Source organism: Rhinopithecus roxellana, chromosome 17 (genome assembly GCF_007565055.1).
Source record: "Rhinopithecus roxellana isolate Shanxi Qingling chromosome 17, ASM756505v1, whole genome shotgun sequence".
NCBI classification, from domain to species: Eukaryota; Metazoa; Chordata; class Mammalia; order Primates; family Cercopithecidae; genus Rhinopithecus; species Rhinopithecus roxellana.
In genome coordinates, this window is record NC_044565.1 from 79,317,310 (window position 1) to 79,336,605 (window position 19,296).

Genomic DNA, 19,296 nt, shown 5'->3' on the forward strand with positions numbered 1-19,296 from the left:
AAATATTTTAAAAGCTGAGGTTCCTGGTAGTGCAGAGTCAGGCTTTGGAAGGGCTAGGATTGGAATGCAGGCAGTAGAGCTAAGTTCAGGCAGAAAGACACTTACCATGAGATCTCAGAGGGCACAGGTTTAATTGTTAGTGCCAGTGAATTCTTTGGTGCTTCTTTACCTGCTATGAGAAACAAGGTCATGGGAATTTTTCACTGCAAAAAAAAAAAAAAAAAAAAAAAAAATCTTATTTTCTGCAGAGACAGATTTTTATGACCACAAGGGCAATAAATATCCTGGGTTCTAGTGACACAGGATGGCACATCCCCGCCTGGGCCCGGCTTGGCCTGGTGCCTCAGCCTGCCTGTGTTACAGCTCATTCAGTCCCCTGCCTACTCAGGCCCATGGCTCCAGGGCTGGCCCAGCCTGGCTGCTGCTTTCCATTGTGTGGGGTGGCTGCAGGCACGAGCAGCAGGTGGAGGGCCACAGTGTTACAGCCTTTTTTGTTCCCACATTTGGAGGATCCCAAGTTCTTGTCCAGCATCCAAGAAGAATGAGGTTATGCTGTAAACTGAAGAGTGAGAAGGGCAAAGAAGAGTTTTATTGAGCAACGGAACAGCTCTCAGCAGAGAGAGGACTCGAAGAGGGTGGTCCACCGACCTAAGGCAGCTAGTCCTCCTTAGCCTGAAGGTGGGTATGAAGAAAACTGTAATACTGTATCCCCTGCCCTCCACTGGTGTAGGGCAGCCACCCCACATGAAGGAAGGAGTGGCAGGGCCAGGCCAGCCCAGGAGCAGCAGGCTGGAGTGGGGCAATGGGACTAAAAGAGCTGTTCGCATGCTGTAACACCCCCTCTGGGGGTTGGGGTTGCTGACATCCCTGTTTGAGTGTCACCATGTTCTCCTCATCCAGACACCATTGCCCAAGGTGGAAGCAGGTTGTGGCATGGCTGGCCCAGCTGCGGGCTGAGTGTGGATCCCGCCGCAAGCACTGGATCTGGGTGGGAGCGCAAGCGAAGTGCAGCTGGGTGGGCTGGGTGCCTCCTATAGTGGGCCCAGGGCCTGGGCAGGGGTGTTGCCAGTCTTAGAGGTTTCTGGCTGGCTAAGCAGCCAAGAAAAAACCTGCATCACTAAAACATTTTATTTAATAACAGCATTTTGGTACAAACACTATATTCTCTCTCTCTCTCTGTGTTTGTGTGTGTGTATATATATATATATGTATATCAATTGTAAGATGCATTCCTATTTCTGAAATGTAAACATATGGAAACAAGTACATCTTGGAATTGAGGAAATTCTCTATGTCAACAGAAAGTGAGAGGCAGGTGGTGGATGTGTGAGAGTAGTTTTTTATCTCCATTTTACAGAGGGAAAAGAACTGACCAGAGAGGGTTCCTAGCTAGGCACTGGTATCCGGGTTTCATTATGTAGGTGAATATTTATTTTTTAAAGAAGCAGTATGTGAAAAGGTAAAATCAGAATATCTTAGTATTTTTATATTTCTATACATCACTCCTACTTGACGGCCTTCTTGCCTTACATAATAATGCGATATTAGCTGTAGTTGCGAAGGTATATTTAAGATTTTCCCTCCCCAAAAAAGAAAAGAGGAGCAGGACTGAACTCCTTGCCAATCTGCTTAGTGAGATTATCCTTATATTACAAAGAGTCTGTTTCCCTCTGGTCAGGTAGAATTTAAGACGTTGATTCAAACATGGTTGTTGTTGGCTTGCTTCTTAGTGAGTAAAACACTTAAAAAGACAATGGGTTGGATCTTGTTCCGACACTAATGCCTGTAATTATAGGAGGATTTAGGAGGCTCTTTGGGATTGGTAATGTGAACTCTGATTCTTAGTTTGCCTAGGCTTAGGTCAACCTGTTAACCTTACAATTCTACATACTCAACACTCAGTTGTCTGGAAAGCATAATGGAGGGAAACAGCATGAATAATTACAGAATAATCTGTATCGTGTGATATATTTGTACTGTCATACCTATGAGTGCCAGTGGGTCTCATGTTATATGAAGTCCTAGCTTCCTATTCAGCTCCTTGTGTCTTACCCATATTGGAGATAAATTACTGCTGACCTGTCAGGCTTTGCCAGCTGTGGCCTGGCTCATGCCCCAGAGACAGCTGCATGGGAGGCTTATTTCAAGCTTCTTTCTGGCTGGGTGTAGTGGCTCATGCCTGTAATACCAGCACTTCAGGAGACTGAGGCAGGCAGATTGCTTGAGCTCAGGAGTTTGAGACCAGCCTGGCCAATATGGTAAAACTCTGTCTCTACTAAAAAAAAAAAAAAAAAAAAAAAAAAAAAAAAAAAATTAGCCAAGTGTGGTGGTGCATGCCTGTAGTCCCCACTACCTGGGAGGTCAAGGCATGAGAATCGCTTGAACCCGGGAGGCAGTGGTTGTAGTGAGCTGAGATTGTGTCACTGCACTCCAGCCTGGGTGATAGAGTGAGACTCTGTCTCAAAAAATAATAATAATAAAATGAAGTTTATTTCTTTGGCATTAAAGACACCATGCCCTCTTACCTTCTTTTCCTTTGTTTTTTCCAGTCTATAGACATATACAGAAGAAGAAGAAGAAGAAGAAGAAGAAGAAGAAGAAGAAGAAGAAGAAGAAGAAGAAGAAGAAGAAGAAGAAGAAGGAGGAGGAGGAGGAGGAGGAGGAGGAGGAGGAGGAGGAGGAGGAGGAGGAGGAGGAGGAGGAGGAGGAGGAGGAGGAGGAGGAGGAGGAGAAAATGTGGAAAGAAATGTCTAGGCTTTAAGGTGAAGATGGGAGAATGTACAGCAAACCTAGTACATATTCGTTAAAGTGGAGGTCCCTAAGGCCACTACAGAAGACTGGGATTTTAGCCTGCTTCTGTGCTTTGGAGAGAACTAGTACATCTTTCTAGTCATTTGCATTCCTCTGTCAGAATTAGTAAACCAGGCTAGGACCAGGAAGGCACTGTTGCTCAAGGACCCTTGGTAAAAGTTTCTGCTGGAGTCTACACTTTTCCTGCTCTAAACTTGTGGCCAAAATGTGTCTTATCTCAAAATGTGTTTGTGAAATCTATAGTGTGGTTCAGAGTGTATAAGAAATATTTATGGAGATGTCAAGCTTTGTGCAATACTGTTATTAGTTTATATATATTTTCCTGCAGAAATCATAACATTTCTATACAATTATTTTAGTCTTTCTTACAATTTCTGTTTTTCCTTTTTTTGTGAAGGCAATTTTATAATTATATTTGATGTAGTTCAATATCCAGTGGTTAGTTCTCATCCACATTGACTGTCTGTAGATTTTTTTTCCAAGACAAAGCCTTTCTCTGTCACTCAGGCTGGAGTGCAGTGGTGTGATCTTGGCTAATTTTTTGTATTTTTAGTAGAGATGGGGTTTCACCATATAGGCCAAGCTGGTCTTGAACTCCTGACCTCAGGTGATCCGCCCGTCTTGGCTTCCCAAAGTGCTAGAGTTACAGGCATGAGCCACCATGCCTGATCGACTGTCTGTAGATTTTTGAAAGTCGTAACAGGTAATAGGTAATCAAAGTACAGAGCTTATTTGGTGAATCTTCATCCTCATTACATCCTCTGGACAACTGCAAGTGGATACGGTATGGGACATTCCTTATTCCTTTGGCAAAGACAACTTTATTGAGCCTGGTATCAATGCACACATCTGGAGTCCCCATCTCCTTCATGGCAAAATTTTCAGATCTCTTCGAGTGTCTGAGGGACATACTTCTTGAAGCCCACTCCATACACGTGCTTGTGAATGTCGGTGTATTCTCGGGTCATCACATCATTGATGGCAGAATGGTCCATTTTCTTCTTGCCACTGTTCTTTGCAGGAGCCACTCTGCCAGGCCCAAGTTGGTAAAACTTGTTATCATTTCTTTAAGCTTTTTCCCCCTCTTCTTTTTTCAGTCTGAACCATTCCAACGACCTTTTCTTTTCTTCTTTCTCCTTCCTCCCTCCCTCCCTCCCTCCCTCCCTCCCTCCCTTCCTTCCTTCCTTCCTTCCTTTTTTGAGATGGAGTCCCATTCTGTCACCCAGGCTGGAGTGCAGTGGTGTGATCTTGGCTCACTGCAACCTCTGCCTCCTGGGTTCGAGCAATTCTCCTGCCTCAGCCTTCCAAATAGTTGGGATTACTGGCGTGCTCCACCTCACCCAGCTAATTTTTGTATTTTTAGTAGAGATGGGGTTTCTCCTTGTTGGCCAGGCTGGTCTCCAACTCCTGACCTCAGGTGATCTGCCCGCCTTGGCCTCCCAAAGTGCTGAGATTACAGGTGTGAGCCACTGCACCCAGCCCCAGTGGCTTTTTCATCTTGTTTTGTCATCCTGGTGCTTTTAACACTGATATTCTGGCACTTCAAACCAATGTAGTGGAGCCTTGCTATATGGTCTGAAAGTTTTTGTCCTCCCTAAATTCATATGTTGAAATCCCCAGTGATGGCATTAGGAGGCAGGGCCTTTGGGAAGTGATTAGGTCATGAGGGCTCTGCTCTCATGAATGGTATTAGTGTCCTTATATTTATTTATTTATTTTGAGATGGAGTCTCACTATGTCGTCCAGGCTGCAACTTCTGCCTCCTGAGTTCAAGCAATTCTCCTGCCTCAGCCTCCTGCGTAGCTGGGACTACAGGTGTGTGCCACCACGCCCAGCTAATTTTTATGGTTTTAGTAGAGATGGGGTTTCACCATGTTGTCTGGACTGGTCTCAAACTCCTGACCTCAGGTGAGCCCACTACCTTGGCCTCCCAAAGTGTTGGGATTACGGGTGTGAGCCACTTGCCTGGCCAAGGATTAGTGTTTTAAAAGAGGCACCAGAGAGGCCCTTGCCCCTTGTACCATGTGAGGACACAGTGAGAAGGCACCATCTCAAAAACCAGAAAGTTGGTCTTTACCAGATGTTGAATCTTGTGGCACCCTGATTTTGGACTTCCCAGTCTTTAGAATCATAAGAAACAAATTTCTGTTGATTATAAGCCATCAGTTTATGGCATTTGGTTATAGCAGCCGAAGTGGACAAAGACAGGCCTGGAAGCTCAAGGCATAGTATCTTAAATGATTTTTAACAAAGTGTTTCATGGAAGTCATGGTGGATACTTTTAATAAGAAAATATTTATTGTGGATGAATCTTTAAAGATTGTGGATGTACTTACTCCTTCCCCCTTCTCATTACTGTACTTGACTATTTTTTTTTTTTCCTTTTTTAAAAAGAAGAGGGGCAGGCTGGGCATGGTGGCTCACGCCTGTAATCCCAGCACTTTGGGAGGTCAAGGAGGGAGGATCATGAGGTCAGGAGATCGAGACCATCCTGGCTAACATGGTGAAACCCCATCTCTACTAAAAATACAAAAAATTAGCCAGGCGTGGTGGCATGTGCCTGTAGTCCCAGCTACTCGGGAGGCTGAGGCAGGAGAATCGCTTGAACTCCGGAGGCAGAGGTTGCAGTGAGCCAAGATTGAGCCACTGCACTACAGCCTGGGCAACAGAGCGAGACTCCATCTCAAATAATAAAAAAAAAGAAGAAGAAGAAGGGCAGACACAGTGGCTCACAGCTGTATTTCTAACACTTGGGAGGCCAAGGAGGGAGGATCACTTGAGCCCAGAAGTTGGAGACTAGCCTGGGCAACACAGGGAAACCCTGTCTCTACAAAAATTGTTTTTTTTTTTTTTTAATTAGCCCAGTGTGGTGGTGAATGTCTGTAGTCCCAGTTACTTGGGAGGCTGGGGGCGGGGGTAGGATTACTTGAGCCTGGGAGGTCAAGGCTGTAGTGAGCTATGATTGTGCCACTGCACTCCAGCCTGGTGACAGAGCAAGACCCTGAAGAAGAAGAAGAAACAAGAAGCAGATGATTAGGAAAAGAAGAAAAAGAAAAAAGATTGTGAATGTGTCAGTTGGAGGGGAAAAGGGAACTTCGGTGGTATAGGGGTAGAGTGCTGAAAGTTTTGAGAAAAATAGTTAATGACAGTGAAAACAGTAACAGACAAAATAAAAAGCAACATAATGCAGAAAGGGAGCTTCTGAAAGAAGTTTGAGAGAAAGTCAAATGTATATTGTTAAATAGAATCGAGGTTCAAGCCAGAGACAGTCTCTATAGAGGAGAGAGATCAAGAGAATGTGAAAAGCCCAGACTTTAAGAGGATACTAGAGAGGTTGATATAGTGGAAGAGGTTAGAGTTCTGGATCTATGTAGATCTGAGTCATCTTGAGTAACAATGACATGCTTTAAATCAATATAGTTTACACATTCACATTTTTCACAATTTATGATGCTTTAGTTACACAGATGAACCACATGGGCTGGACTGTGGGAGGGCGGGTGTTAAATAGGAAAATTAGGGCAATCACAGAACACCTTGCAGAAGCACTTCCTTTACTTGGCATGGACAGAGTTAGCTCCAGCTGTCACCCCTTCTCTAAAATCTTTACAGATTCCTCGGATTAGAAGTAAGGCCCTTATCATTGTGTACTTTTCATCAGTTATTTGTGGTAAATACCCCTAAGTAGACTAGAACTTCGATGAAGGTAGATCTGGGTCTATTTTGGGTGTTTCAGGCTTTGTCTTGCACATAGTACGTCAATATACTTTTATATTCTTTTTCTCTTCTCTGTTTCCTTGTCCCCTTTGCGTCTTCTCTTCAAGTGTTACTTTGCAAAAGAATTCTTTACGGATCTGGCTAAAATGCAGTTTCAGATTCAGTAGTTCTGCATTTCTTTTTCTTTTCTTTTTTTTTTGAGACGGAGTCTCACTCTGTCGTCCAGGCTGGAGTGCAGTGGCGCGATCTCGGCTCATCGCAACCTCCGCCTCCCAAGTTCAAGCGATTCTCCTGCCTCAGCCTCCCGAGTAGCTGGGACTACAAGCGCATACCACTATGCCCGGCTATTTATTTTTAGTAGACATGGGGTTTCACAAAGTTAGTCCTAGATGGTGTTGGTCTCCTGATCCGCCCATCTCCTCCTTCCAAAGTGCTGGGATTGTAGCTGTGACCCTGTGACCCATCGCGTGCTGCTTAGTTCTACATTTCTAACAAGTTTTACAGACGATGTTTATGTTGGTGCTCCATCCGAGATTAGTCACACCTTAAGTTCCGGAGTGTTAGAAAAACGACCCAACAGAAACTATCCGGCGTCAGTGTCCTAGGTTCAAGTGTGAATTCTGTTTTATATTAAGGGTGCGATTGTGGGCAGTGTAAACCTCTTGTTTTCTGTGTGAAATGAGATACACTCAGCACGTGTTGCATGTGTTATTGCGAATATTCCGTAAAATAATGTATATGGCGGGCAGTCAGGTTCGGGTCGCCGTCAGAGTACAATTAATGGTAATTACGAATGTGGAGGCGGAGCCGACAACGGAAGGGGTGGAGCGTCGCCAAGCCTTGCGCATGCGCAGACCTCCTTGAACGTACCTCAGGTGGGACTGCTGCGAGTGGCTCCCCATCGGCGGTCGGATATCGGGGTCCCCAGTGCGACGAGAGTGGGGCGGGCTTCTGCGTGGGGCCTCGTCACAGTTCTGGGGGCATGTAGAAGACAGGTGTCACTGCCTCAGTTCACTGGAGGCGAGTGTTTCCGGGTCGCTGGCGACCGTGGCCTGGCGGCCGGGCAGTGCTCTGTGCGTGTCCGCGCGTATCGCCTGCAGGCCCGGGCCGAGCGTTTCGCGGGCTAGGGGAGCGCCGAGGGCAGCTGAGGGCACTGGGGAACCGGGGGAAGCGGGAGCTGGGTGGGGACCGAGGCAGGAGCTGGGGGCGCGGAGGCGGCCAGCCTGAGACAGCTCTCTGCCTCTGCTGAAAAGCTCTCTGCACAGCTAGACAGGGAGAGACGTTGCTGCTTGAAACCGCGTTGCCTGCAGACGCTAAGCTGGGAGGCCGCCCCGCACAGGGAAGCAGCCCCGGATAAGGGGCTTCTGACCCAGCATTGCACATTTGGCTTGAGCTGGTATCCCCGAGTCGGCTTCTCAGCCCCGTGTGATGTTAACTACATGACACACAGCCCTGCGCCGAATCTTTCAGAGGCGGCTTCGTGTTAAACTTCACCTAAACTCCTTCCCGGAATGATGCCTGTCCCTGTGCTGAGAAGGCAGACGCTCCTCTGCCGTGTCTCCCTTGCCGCAGCTAGTAAACGTCACTTTGTTGTGGGTGGACAGGTGTGCCCTGGTGGTCTGTAGCAAAGGAACTTGAAGTTTTATCATCGGCCTCCTGAAGCCGGCAGCCTCGGAGTGCAAAACTATATATATTTTTAGAAAGGTAAATACTTTGTTGTACGGTATTACTTGGAGGCAGCTACGCTCACCACTGTACACCAAGGCAGCTGTACAGTATTATTCGGACTTATTTTCTTTCCTTTTAACCCTGGCCTACAAATGGACTTTCTTTTTTTTTTTTTTTTTTGAGACGGAGTCTTGCTCTGCCGCCTAGGCTGGAGTGCAGCGGCGAGATCTCAGCTCACTGCAAGCTCCGCCTCCCGGGTTCACGCCATTCTCCTGCCTCAGCCTTCCGAGTAGCTGGGACTACAGGCCCCCGCCACCACGCCCGGCTAATTTTTTGTATTTTTTGGTAGAGACGGGGTTTCACCGTGTTGGCCAGGATGATTTCGATCTCCTAACCTCGTGATCCGCCCCCCTTGGCCTCCCAAAGTGCTGGGATTACAGGCGTGAGCCACCGCGCCCGGCCCCAAATGGACTTTCTTATCATCACCCTCTCATAAAACAAAATTTTACTTCGATTCCTTGAATAATGGAACTGGCTGCAGGCAGTCTTTGTTCATCCCTGGAACATCAAAAATAACCCTCTAGCACTTTGGGAGGCCTAGGCGGGCGGATCACGTGGTTAGGAGATCGAAATCATCCTGGCCAACGCTACTGCACTCCAGCTTGGGCAACAGACCGAGACTGTGTCTCCAAAAAAATAAAAAATAACCTCAATAGAGGCCTCTGTATTGAGCATGACTTATTTTCTGTCAGTCATGTACAGCATTGTAGTGAATGGAGCAAAACAACTGTCCCTTCCCACCAGTCATCTGCCTCTTGGTTGTATACGAATTCCTTCCTTTGTAAATTTCTTTGCTTCATTTATTTTAAATAAGAATAGTAAAGTTTTAATCTTTTGGTCTCCAGGGTGATCACATTATCAAAATGAGGGAATTTGGGGGGTGGTGGGGAGGGCCACCTGGTAAGATATTAGCAGAATAATCCTACAAAAAAAAGGAAGGTTATTTGATTACACCCACCCTCAGGCATTGAAAAGGGGTGGGAAGTGAATGGAGTGAACACCTGATGGCAGCGAGCTGGGACTGAGGACAAAGGAGCACACACAGGACAATAGAAACATCTGAGATGAAAAACGAGTGGTTCTCCTCTTCTGGACTTTGAGGTTATAAGGAGTCTGGCTAAAAACTTGGGTTTACATTAATTTATTCAGTAAGAGTCTTATATTCTATTTTCTTATCTTGTTATCTTTTACTTTAATTTGAAAAAGAATAATGACACAAACCTGTTTTCTTGATTAGCTTTTAAAGGAAGACAATCAAGATCTAACTGGTCTGTAGTTTTGCCTCTTACTGGTTCATCACCCAATCAGTTTCCACCCCCTGCCCCCATTTGTATAAAAATTACCGAGAGTGTCTGCTGAAGGGCAGATTACTGGCTCACGCCTGTAATCCCAGCACTTTGGGAGACTGAGGTGGGCGGATTGCTTGAGCTCAGGGGTTTGAGACCAACCTGGGCAACATGGTGAGACCCTGTGTCTACTAAAAATATAAAAAAAAATAGCCAGGCATGCTAGTGGTCCCAGCTGCTCAGGAGGCTGAGGTGGGAGAATTGTTTGAACCCAGTGAGGTGAGATTGTGCTACTGCACTCCAAATGCCTGAACTATAGCACAGTTTATGTTGTATTATTAGTATATATCAGTATATAGTATATATATGCTATCTATAATATACATATATAGTATATATAATAGTACATATTAGTATATGTTGTATTAATAAATGAAGAACTCCAGCCCTAGAAAATGTAGAACCTCTTCAGAAAAATCTTACTTTTGTAGGGCACTTTACAAAGAGCTGTTCACATATTGTGTCCATTTAGATTATTTCTTAATTCCCAGTGCAGCTAAAAAAATTAACCTATCTTCCCCATTCTGTTTTCCTACACAGTTAAAAAATTTTAGTTCTGTAAATTGTTTTTTACAATGCTTTCTTGCATTTTATCTTTCCTGTGTGCTTTATCCAATTTTGTCTTTGGTTCATCATGCCCCTTAGGCATGGAGTTTGAAAACTAGGTATGTTTTGTTTGAAAACTAGGTATGTTTGCCTAAACCAAAAAAGTATACCATAGTATTGGAGTCTTATTCCCATACAGATAAGCCATTCAAATTGTGGGAATGAATTTGAGTTATTAGAGAAATGATAATAGTAGTTTAAATATGCTCATTCAGGTTTACACATATCTGTTATTGTTAAATTTAGGATGGCCCGTACTTTGGAACCACTAGCAAAGAAGATCTTTAAAGGAATTTTGGTAGCTGAACTTGTAGGCGTTTTTGGAGCATATTTTTTGTTTAGCAAGATGCACACAAGCCAAGGTAATCATAATTCAGAAATTAATGCTTTCTGAAGGGGTATAGTTTTGCTAATCCATTTTATGTGTTAAATGGCAATGGCATTTTTGGAGGAATTGGTTCTTCAGATTCGATATTAGACATTTTTATGGGCATAACAGGAATCAAAGTATTCATTATTGTAGACTAGATGACTCTCACTTCTCCCTTAAAAATTTTGTTTGTAGGCTAAGGAAAAAATTTCATACCTCCATGGGTTTTACTATTGGGGAGGGTAGAGCAAGTGTCCTTGGTCGGGCTTAGTTTGGAAGCACAGATGGAGGAAACTTAGCCTGCCCATTACACTTCATTGTTTGGTAGACTAAGAAAGTAACTGGTTACTGCTGTTTTCTCGGAGTAACCAGTTTTCTCAGGCTATAGTATTCTTCCTAGGCATCAACAGTGGGCACTAAAAGACTTTCACATGCTATGGCTGAAAGTGCTTTAACATTTTTCTTGGGGAAATTGTATATTAGAGCCCTCAACTTTTTAAATTAGGAAGTGATTTTTCCCTAAAACAAGGAATAGTCCTGGCATGATAGCTATCTTTGAAACTTGTCACATAGTCTTCCTCAGCATACTTTGTTGCAACGCTGTACCAAAATGCTACTGGATACTCACAAAATCTTTTCTTTTCAACTTTAAGAAAGGGTATAAAGAAAATATCCCAACAGTATTTAAAAGCAAATTAAAGCTTGGGATGAATTTTAAAAACTGGTCATGGCTGGGTGTGGTGGCTCACGCTTGTAATTCTAGCACTTTGAGAGGTCAAGGTGGAAGGACTGCTTGAGCCCTGTCTGGGCAACATAGCAAGACCCTGTATCTTAAGGGGGGAAAAAAAAAAAGACTGGGTATGGTGGTGTGTTCCTGTAATCCCAGCTACTCAGGAGGTTGAGGCAGGAGGCTCCCTTGAGCCCCGTCCCAGCTATCTGACCTTGGCTGAGGTAGGGGGCTCGCTTGAGCCCCACCCAGGGAGGTCTAGGCAGTGGTGGGCTGTGATTGTGCCACTGTACTACAGCCTGGGCAACAGGGAGAGAGATCCTGTCTCAAAAAAACAAAAACAAAAGGAGATCGTTCCTGGATTACCAGAAGGACCGTAAAACCAATTTCTAATCTATATGGTTCCCATCATATGGACCCTAAAGCTAGCATTAAATTGTGGCTGTATGTGTTAATAATGAATTTCTGTTCATATCTAATTTCAAGACATCCTTTTTTCCATCAGATTTCAGGCAAACAATGAGCAAGAAATATCCCTTCATCTTGGAAGGTATGTTTTTCCTTAAGTAAAAATAAGTATAAAACAACTTCTTCAGGTAACCTATAAATTATGTAGTAATTTCTTTACAAGGGATTTCTAACAATACTATTCACATCTATTTTAGTTCTTCTGAGACTAAATTCTCATCTACACTAGTGAGAAAATTAGGTAATGGGCTAGTTTCTGAATTCTTCTAGTGGTTAAGAATGTAAACTCTGGAATCATTCATATATGAGGTGATAGAATCAAACCACAGTTTAAACGTTTGGTTTTAAAAGATCAGTTTCATCTCAGGTTTGCTAACTTCCTGGAGCTGTCTCTTTCTCTGTCAAGTAGATAAAGACTGAACAAGATGACATCATGTAGTTACATGAAATAGTGCTCATTACAATGATCAGAGACGCCAGGGCTTATATGTGAAGTCTATAATCCTACTGTCTTCTTTTTCATTTTGTTATGTAGCAATATGGAAAAAGAAGTTTTTTTTTTTCAATATGTTTAATTTTAACAATGTTTCCACATGACTTTATAAATGAGAGCTATTTTTATTTATAGTTTATTACAAATCCACTGAGAAGTCTGGAATGTATGGAATCAGAGAGCTAGATCAAAAAACATGGTTGAACAGCAAAAATTAGATGTAAGTAGAATTTCAATTTATAATTTACATTAATAACTCTCATTTCCTTTGCTTTTTAGTTTTTTGAGTGGTTTTAATCCTCTTTTTAAAATGTTTCTTTTTCTTGATGATACTTTTTACATCTCTGTTGTGTAGCCAGTCATCACGTTCAGCCTCCCATCTAAGCTGTTTGAGACCTTTGGGAGAAGAAAAGATGAGTGTACTACCACACTGTAAATTGGCGGTCCCACAGAACATGCTGCTGAGTCACAGGAACTTCTAGCCTGCCTTGGCCTGCTGTTTCTCACCCACTATACAAACCCACTGCTTGTTTGTTGCTTTTCTTCTCATATTTATTGTCAAAGATTAATGTTTCATAAAGAAATGACTAAGGAAGGAAAAGAAACAAATGCTCTAAAGATCTTCTTTCCCCAAGCACTTTTACTGGTGAAATAAAAACCAGCAACAATCAATATCAGAAATAATTAAAATGTCTATAAACATGTAAAGTTACTTAGCAAACTCATGCTATATAAAAATGGCCCACTTCCCTAAAAAAAAAGTAATTTTTGTAGTCTGCAAGTTTTTTTTTTTTTTTTTGCTGTATATACTTGTTAATCTTATATGTTCTCCTGAGAGAAGATAAAGCCATTCCTTCCAGGTTGTAAAGTACCATGAAAAGGTCTTTCAAAAATATACCTATCAACCAGGCACGGTGGCTCACGCCAGTAATCTCAGCACTTTGGGAGGCCAAGGTGGGCGGGTCACTTGAGGTCAGGAGTTCGAGACCAGCCTGGCCAACATGGTGAAACCCCCTCTCTACTAAAAATACAAAAATTAGCTGGGCATGGTGGTGCATGCCTGTAATCCCAGCTACTTGGGAGGCTGAGGCAGGAGAACTGCTTGAACCTGGGAGATGGAGGTTGCAGTGAGCCAAGATTATGTCACTGCATTCCAGCCTGGGCGAGGGAGTAAGACGCTGTCTCAAAAAAAAAAAAATTAAATTAAAAAAATTTCCTATCTTCTGAAGTTCTAAGCCAAAGCTATTTTTAAAACATCAGTAAAAAAATTTAAGTTACTTACTTGCATTATCTTTGTTAGCCATGGCATTCATGCCAATGTTATCAAACTTGGATCCCATATTTTCGTCCAATAGATGGCCAAACTTAAACAAAAAGATAAATTTATTAGAAAACTAAAAATAATGTAGAATAGCTAGACTCGTAGAACAGTACATTAGCCTTACCTCTTCAGCAGATATAAATAGGCTGGAATCATTGAAGTTTCTTTTCTTTTTTCTTGGCCCTAAAAAAATTTGTAAGTGTACATTATTCAATTATAAATCTAATGATTTTTAAAAAATGCAATGCAACATGATTTTATTTTAAAAATTATACTTGGGTAAAAACACAATTGCAATAATCTTCTAGCACCCTTAGGTAGCTGGCATTTAAATTAAGTTAGTATATAATATTTTTAAAAAGCTAACAACATCCTAATAGAACTGTTCAGGTGACAAGAGTGTCGTCCTTTTCAGATTTGGCCAGTGATCGAAGTTTACCCATAAGGGAAATAACACAGTATCAAGCAATAGTAAAATTATCAGTTTGACATGAATGGGTTTTGAAATACTTAAGACAAAACATAAAATTTAGTTCAGGGGTCTTATTCTTTGGAGTGTAAGGAAAGTGAAAGTATGTTTATTATGCTATAAATGAAGTTCTGTTTATAACACTGAAAGAGGTTCTCCTTTAAAAAACACTTACCTGTAGTACTGAAAGTATGAACTTTTCCTGAAAAGTCTCTTTTCCTGAAACAATTATTAAAACACTGCATCTTTGATATCAATGTCTCTAGCAGTACTAGAGCCATATTTTAAAAACAGCTTTACTAAATACACATAATAACATTCAGCTGTTATGTGTATTAACGCATTTAAGTGTATTAATGCATTTTAGTAAATTTACAGACTTGTTCAGCCACAACCACAGTCTGATTTTAGAACATTTCCATCAACTTCAAAAGATTCTTGGTGCCATTTGTAGTCCTCCAACCCACCTCCAATCTATCTTGTTTCTATGACTTGCCTTTTCTGGCTGTTTCATATAAATGGGATCATATGACATGTGGTTTCCTGTATCTGGCTTTTTTCATTTAGCATAACATTTTTGAGGCTCATCCATGTTGTAGTACTCCATGCCATGTTGTGGGCTACATAATATTCCATTGTATGGATATACCACATTTTACTTATCAGTTAATGGACATTTAGGTTGTGTCCACTTTTTGGCATTAATAGTGCCGCTATGAATAATGATGTACAAGTCTTTGTATCAGAGCCACTTTTGATAAAATAGTTTCTAAAGCATTTCATCTTCATTATTATTGGGTGATGTTACTTGATAGCTGTATAATACACATTTGCATGCATTAGGAAGGTTTTTTTTGGGTTTTATTCATCCTGTAGCGATGCTTCTGTGACCTCAAAGAGTAGGCACTTCTGTACTGTGCTGGTTCCTTAGTTTCTTTTATCCCGCCCTCGCTGCCACTTCAGCCTCAAGTGTGCAACACCATGCCTGGCTAATTTTTGATTTTTTTTTTTTTTTTTTTTTTTTTTTGAGACAGAGTCTCACTTTGTTGCCAGGCTGGAGTGTAGGGGCACGATCTCGGCTTACTGTAACCTCTGCCTCCTGGGTTCAAGCGATTCTCCTGCCTCAGCCTCCCAAGTAGCTGGGCCTACAAGTGCGTGCCACCATGCCCAGCTAATTTTTGTATTTTTAGTAGAGATGGGGTTTCATCATGTTGGCCAGGATGGTCTTGATCTCTTGACCTTGTGATCTACCTGCCTTGCCCCACAAAGTGCTGGGATTACAGACGTGAGCCACCACGCCCAGCCATTTTTGATTTTTTGTAGAGATGGCATCTCCTTGTGTTGCCCAGGCTGATTAAAGTTTCCATAAGGTATGTTTATTCTTAAGGATATCTACTCTAACACTTGCAAATGTAGGGTGATCAATCAGTAAATTAATACATCTGAATCAATTAATAAATCTGTTTAAAATTCCTTGCCTCTTTTTGTTTCAATCAGTTCTGCTGGGTATTCTTTAATCTGCATCCAAAACTATTATCAATTGAGATCTGAAATCCTTTCAGGCTAACGTCTTCTGAAACAGTACTTTACTATTTGAAACAAGCTGAGGGAGCATCTTTTTTAACATTAAAATTTTTTTTCTTCTCCTCAAATTCCTTTTACCAGCATCTTTTAATAATAGGCTCAGTAGAACTTGAAGTAAAGCAACACTTCTTTTCTGAGGGATGGTCTTGAGAAAAACTGCCTATATCTCATCTTATGCTAATATTAAAACAGGATCTTAGATACTCAAGGGAAGACAAAATCTGGAAGATAACATGTTATAATTTAAATATATATCAGTTAAATCATCTAGTTATTAGGGGACTAAGGAATTGACAGCAGTATCTGAAAGAGCTGATAAAATTTTGTAGGCACGAGTCTCTGAAAGACTACTACCAATATGTAAATGAAACTTTTTAAAACATTATTTTTAACTTTGCAGATCTATTTTTAGTCATCAGTATTTAGCAGTAAGCAGAAGCCAGAGAGGCACTTGAGGCAAAGTATGTATAGTGCTTTCTACATTTTTATCAAAAATCTTAAGACTGTTACCTGATATAGCACTTTTTTCTTTTATTAGCACCTTGTAAGTGTTACACTGTGAAGCATAATCTTGGAAGATATACTTTGAAAAATGTTAAAGAATATATTAGCAGAAAGAACAGTTCGTATCATAATAAAGGAGCATGGATTATTGCAAGGGTCAAATGGCAAAGAATAATGGTTGAGAAAAGAAAAAGATAACAGGTGTCTGAAAAATCCAAGGCTTTTATAATTGAATGGTTTAAAAATGAATGAGCAGAGATTAGCATGTGAATCTCTGGACTAGGTAAGGAAGATCTGCATTCAAATATGAGTGGGCACCATCCAATCTGCTGGGGCCTTGGAGAGAACAAAACATAGAAGAGGCAAACATGTGGACTTGCTGTGCTGAGGAGGAAAATGGTGGATAAGGGGACAGGACTAACATGCAGCTCCCACATGGATGGACAGAACAGCGTGTGGCAATGTGTTTAGTCTCCTTAATCAAAATAATTATCAGCTAAGAATTTGGTATCCAACAAAACTAAGCTTCATAAATGAAGGAGAGATCTATGCTGAGAATTCGCCACTACCAAGCCAGCACTACAAGAAATGCTGAAAGGAGTTCTAAATCTTTTTTTTTTTTTTTGAGATGGAATCTTGCTCTGCCATCCAGGCTGGAGTGCAGTGGTGCAATCTTGGCTCAGTGCGACCTCTGCCTAATGGGTTCAAGTGATTTTTGTGCCTCAGCCTTCTGAGCAGCTGGGATTATAGGGGCTTACCAACATGCCCAGCTAATTTTTGTATTTTTTGTAGATACGGGGTTTTGCCATGTTGGCCAGGCTGGTCTTGATCTCCTGACTTCAGGTGATGCCTGCCTGGGCCTCCCAAAGTGCTAGGACTTCAGGTGTGAGCCACTACACTCAGCCTAGGAATTCTAAATCTTGAAACAAAACCTTGAAGTACACCAAAATAGAGCCTCCTTAAAACATAAATCTCAAAGGGCCTATAAAATAACACAATGAAAAAACAACAACATCAAAGTATTCAAGCAACAACTACCATGATGAATAGAACAGTACCTCACATCTCAAATAATAATGTTGGATATAAATGGCCTAAATGCTCCTCTTAAAAGATACAGAATGTGAGATTGGACCACCAACCAAGAATCTACTGTGTTCAGGAGACTCACCTAACACATGACTCACATAAACTTAAAGGGGTGGGAAAAGATATTCCATGCAAATGGAAACCAAAAGCAAGCAGGAGTAGCTATTCTTGTATCAGACAAAACAGACTTTAAAGCAACAACAGCTAAAAAAAGACAAAGAGGGACATTACATACTACTAAAATGATTAGTCCAACAAGAAATATCATAATTCTAAATATATATGCATCTACCACCAGAGCTCCCAAATTTATAAAACCATTACTATTAGACCTAAGAAATTAGATAGATGGCAACACAATAATAGTGGGTGACTTCAATACTCCACTGACAGCCTTAGACAGGTCTTCAAGACAGAGTCAACAAAGAAACAATGGACTTAAACGACACCCTAGAACAAATGGACTTAACAGATACCTACGAAACATTCTACCCAAAAACTGCAGAATATACATTATTTTCATCAGCACATGGAGCATTCTCAAGGATAGACCATATGGTGGGCCACAAGTCTCAATAAACTTAAAAACTGAAATTGTATCAAGTACCCTCTCACACCACAGTGGAATACAATTGGAAATTAACTCCAAAAGGAACCCTCAAAACTATACACAAATGCATGGAAATTTAATAATCTGCTCTCGAATGATCTTTGAGTCAACAATGAAATGAAGATGGAAATTAAAATATTTTTTTGAACTGAATAACAGTGACACAACCTATCAAAACCTCTGGGATACAGCAAAAGTGGCACTACTTTTAGTAAGTTCACAGCATTAAATGTCTACATCAAAAAGTCTGAAAGAGCATAAACAGACAATCTAAGCTTACGCCTCAAGGAACTAGAGAAACAAGAACAAATCAAACTCAAACCCAGCGGAAGAAAAGAAATAAAGATCAGAGCAGAACTAAACAAAACTGAAAAAACACTACAAAAGACAGATGAAACAAAAAGCTGGTTCTGTGGAAAAATAAAGAAAATTGGTAGACCATTAGCAAGATTAACCAAAAAAAGAAGACAGAAGATCCGAATAAGCTCAATTAGAAATGAAATGGGAGAGACAACAACTGATACCACAGAAATACAAAAGATCATTCAAGGCTACTATGAATACCTTTATGCACACAAACTAGAAAACCGAGATAAAATGGATAAATTCCTGGAAATATACAACCCTTCTAGATTAAACCAGAAAGAAAGAGAAACTCTGAATGGACCAATAACAAGTAGCATGATTGAAGCAGTAATAAAAAAAACTGCCAACAAAACAAAGTCCAGGACCAGATGGATTCACAGCTGAATTCTATCAGACATTCAAAGAATTGGTACCAATCCTACTGAAACTATTCCAAAAGATAGGGAAAGAGGGAATCCTCCCTAAATCATTCAATGAAGCCAATATCACCCTAATTCCAAAATCAGGAAATGACATAAGAAAACTACAGACCAATATTCCCGATGGACACAGATGCAAAAACCCTCAACAAAATACTAGCTAACCGAATCCAACAGCATATCAAAAAGATAATATACCATGATGAAGTGGGTTTCATGCCAGGGATACAGGACTGGTTTAACATATGCAAGTCAATAAATGTGATACACCACATAAACAATTCAAAAATCATATGATCATCTCAATAGATGGAGAAAAAGCATTTGACAAAATCAAGCATCCCTTTATGATTAAAACCCTAAGCAAAATTGGCACAGAAGGGACATACCTTAAAGTAATGAAAGCCATCTATGATAAACCCATAGCCAACATTATACTGAACAGGGAAAAGTTGAAAGCATTCCCCCTGAGAACTGGAAAAAGACAAGGATGCCCACTTTCACTGCTTCTATTCAACATAGTACTGGAAATCCTAGCCAGTGCAATTGGACAAGAGAAAGAAATGGCATTCATTCATATCAGTAAAGACGAAGTCAAACTGTCACTATTCACCAGTGATATGACAGTATACCTAGAAAACCCTAAAGACTCATCCAAAAAGCTCCTA

General features: G+C 41.3%; 3 protein-coding genes across 4 annotated transcripts in view; 1 reads left to right on the forward strand and 2 right to left on the reverse strand.

The window, feature by feature from the left end:
* The window catches only part of SULT6B1 (sulfotransferase family 6B member 1), a 31,067-nt gene extending 23,592 nt beyond the window's left edge, over nucleotides 1-7,475 (reverse strand). Inside the window, exon 1 of the mRNA XM_030921229.1 lies at nucleotides 7,399-7,475. The gene's annotated coding sequence lies outside the window, so the exon portion shown is untranslated. The remainder of the gene's footprint in view (nucleotides 1-7,398) is intronic.
* Nucleotides 7,355-13,464, forward strand: CEBPZOS (CEBPZ opposite strand). 2 transcript variants are annotated; one of them, XM_030921232.1, is made up of 5 exons: nucleotides 7,355-7,403; nucleotides 10,455-10,570; nucleotides 11,811-11,855; nucleotides 12,402-12,486; nucleotides 12,622-13,464. In XM_030921232.1, the coding sequence occupies exons 2-4, from the start codon at nucleotides 10,456-10,458 to the stop codon at nucleotides 12,482-12,484; spliced, it is 243 nt and encodes an 80-aa protein (XP_030777092.1). In that variant the 5' UTR covers nucleotides 7,355-7,403; nucleotide 10,455; the 3' UTR covers nucleotides 12,485-12,486; nucleotides 12,622-13,464. The 2 variants fall into 2 exon arrangements, with proteins under 2 accessions (XP_030777092.1, XP_030777090.1); XM_030921230.1 differs by lacking the exon at nucleotides 7,355-7,403 and adding an exon at nucleotides 7,736-8,232.
* The window catches only part of CEBPZ (CCAAT enhancer binding protein zeta), a 28,143-nt gene continuing 21,172 nt past the window's right edge, over nucleotides 12,326-19,296 (reverse strand). The window contains exons 14-16 of the mRNA XM_010373098.2: nucleotides 13,712-13,770; nucleotides 13,549-13,630; nucleotides 12,326-12,662 (exon numbers count right to left, since the gene is read on the reverse strand). Coding sequence (XP_010371400.2) covers nucleotides 12,526-12,662; nucleotides 13,549-13,630; nucleotides 13,712-13,770 — 278 coding nt within the window. The 3' untranslated portion in view covers nucleotides 12,326-12,525. The remainder of the gene's footprint in view (nucleotides 12,663-13,548; nucleotides 13,631-13,711; nucleotides 13,771-19,296) is intronic.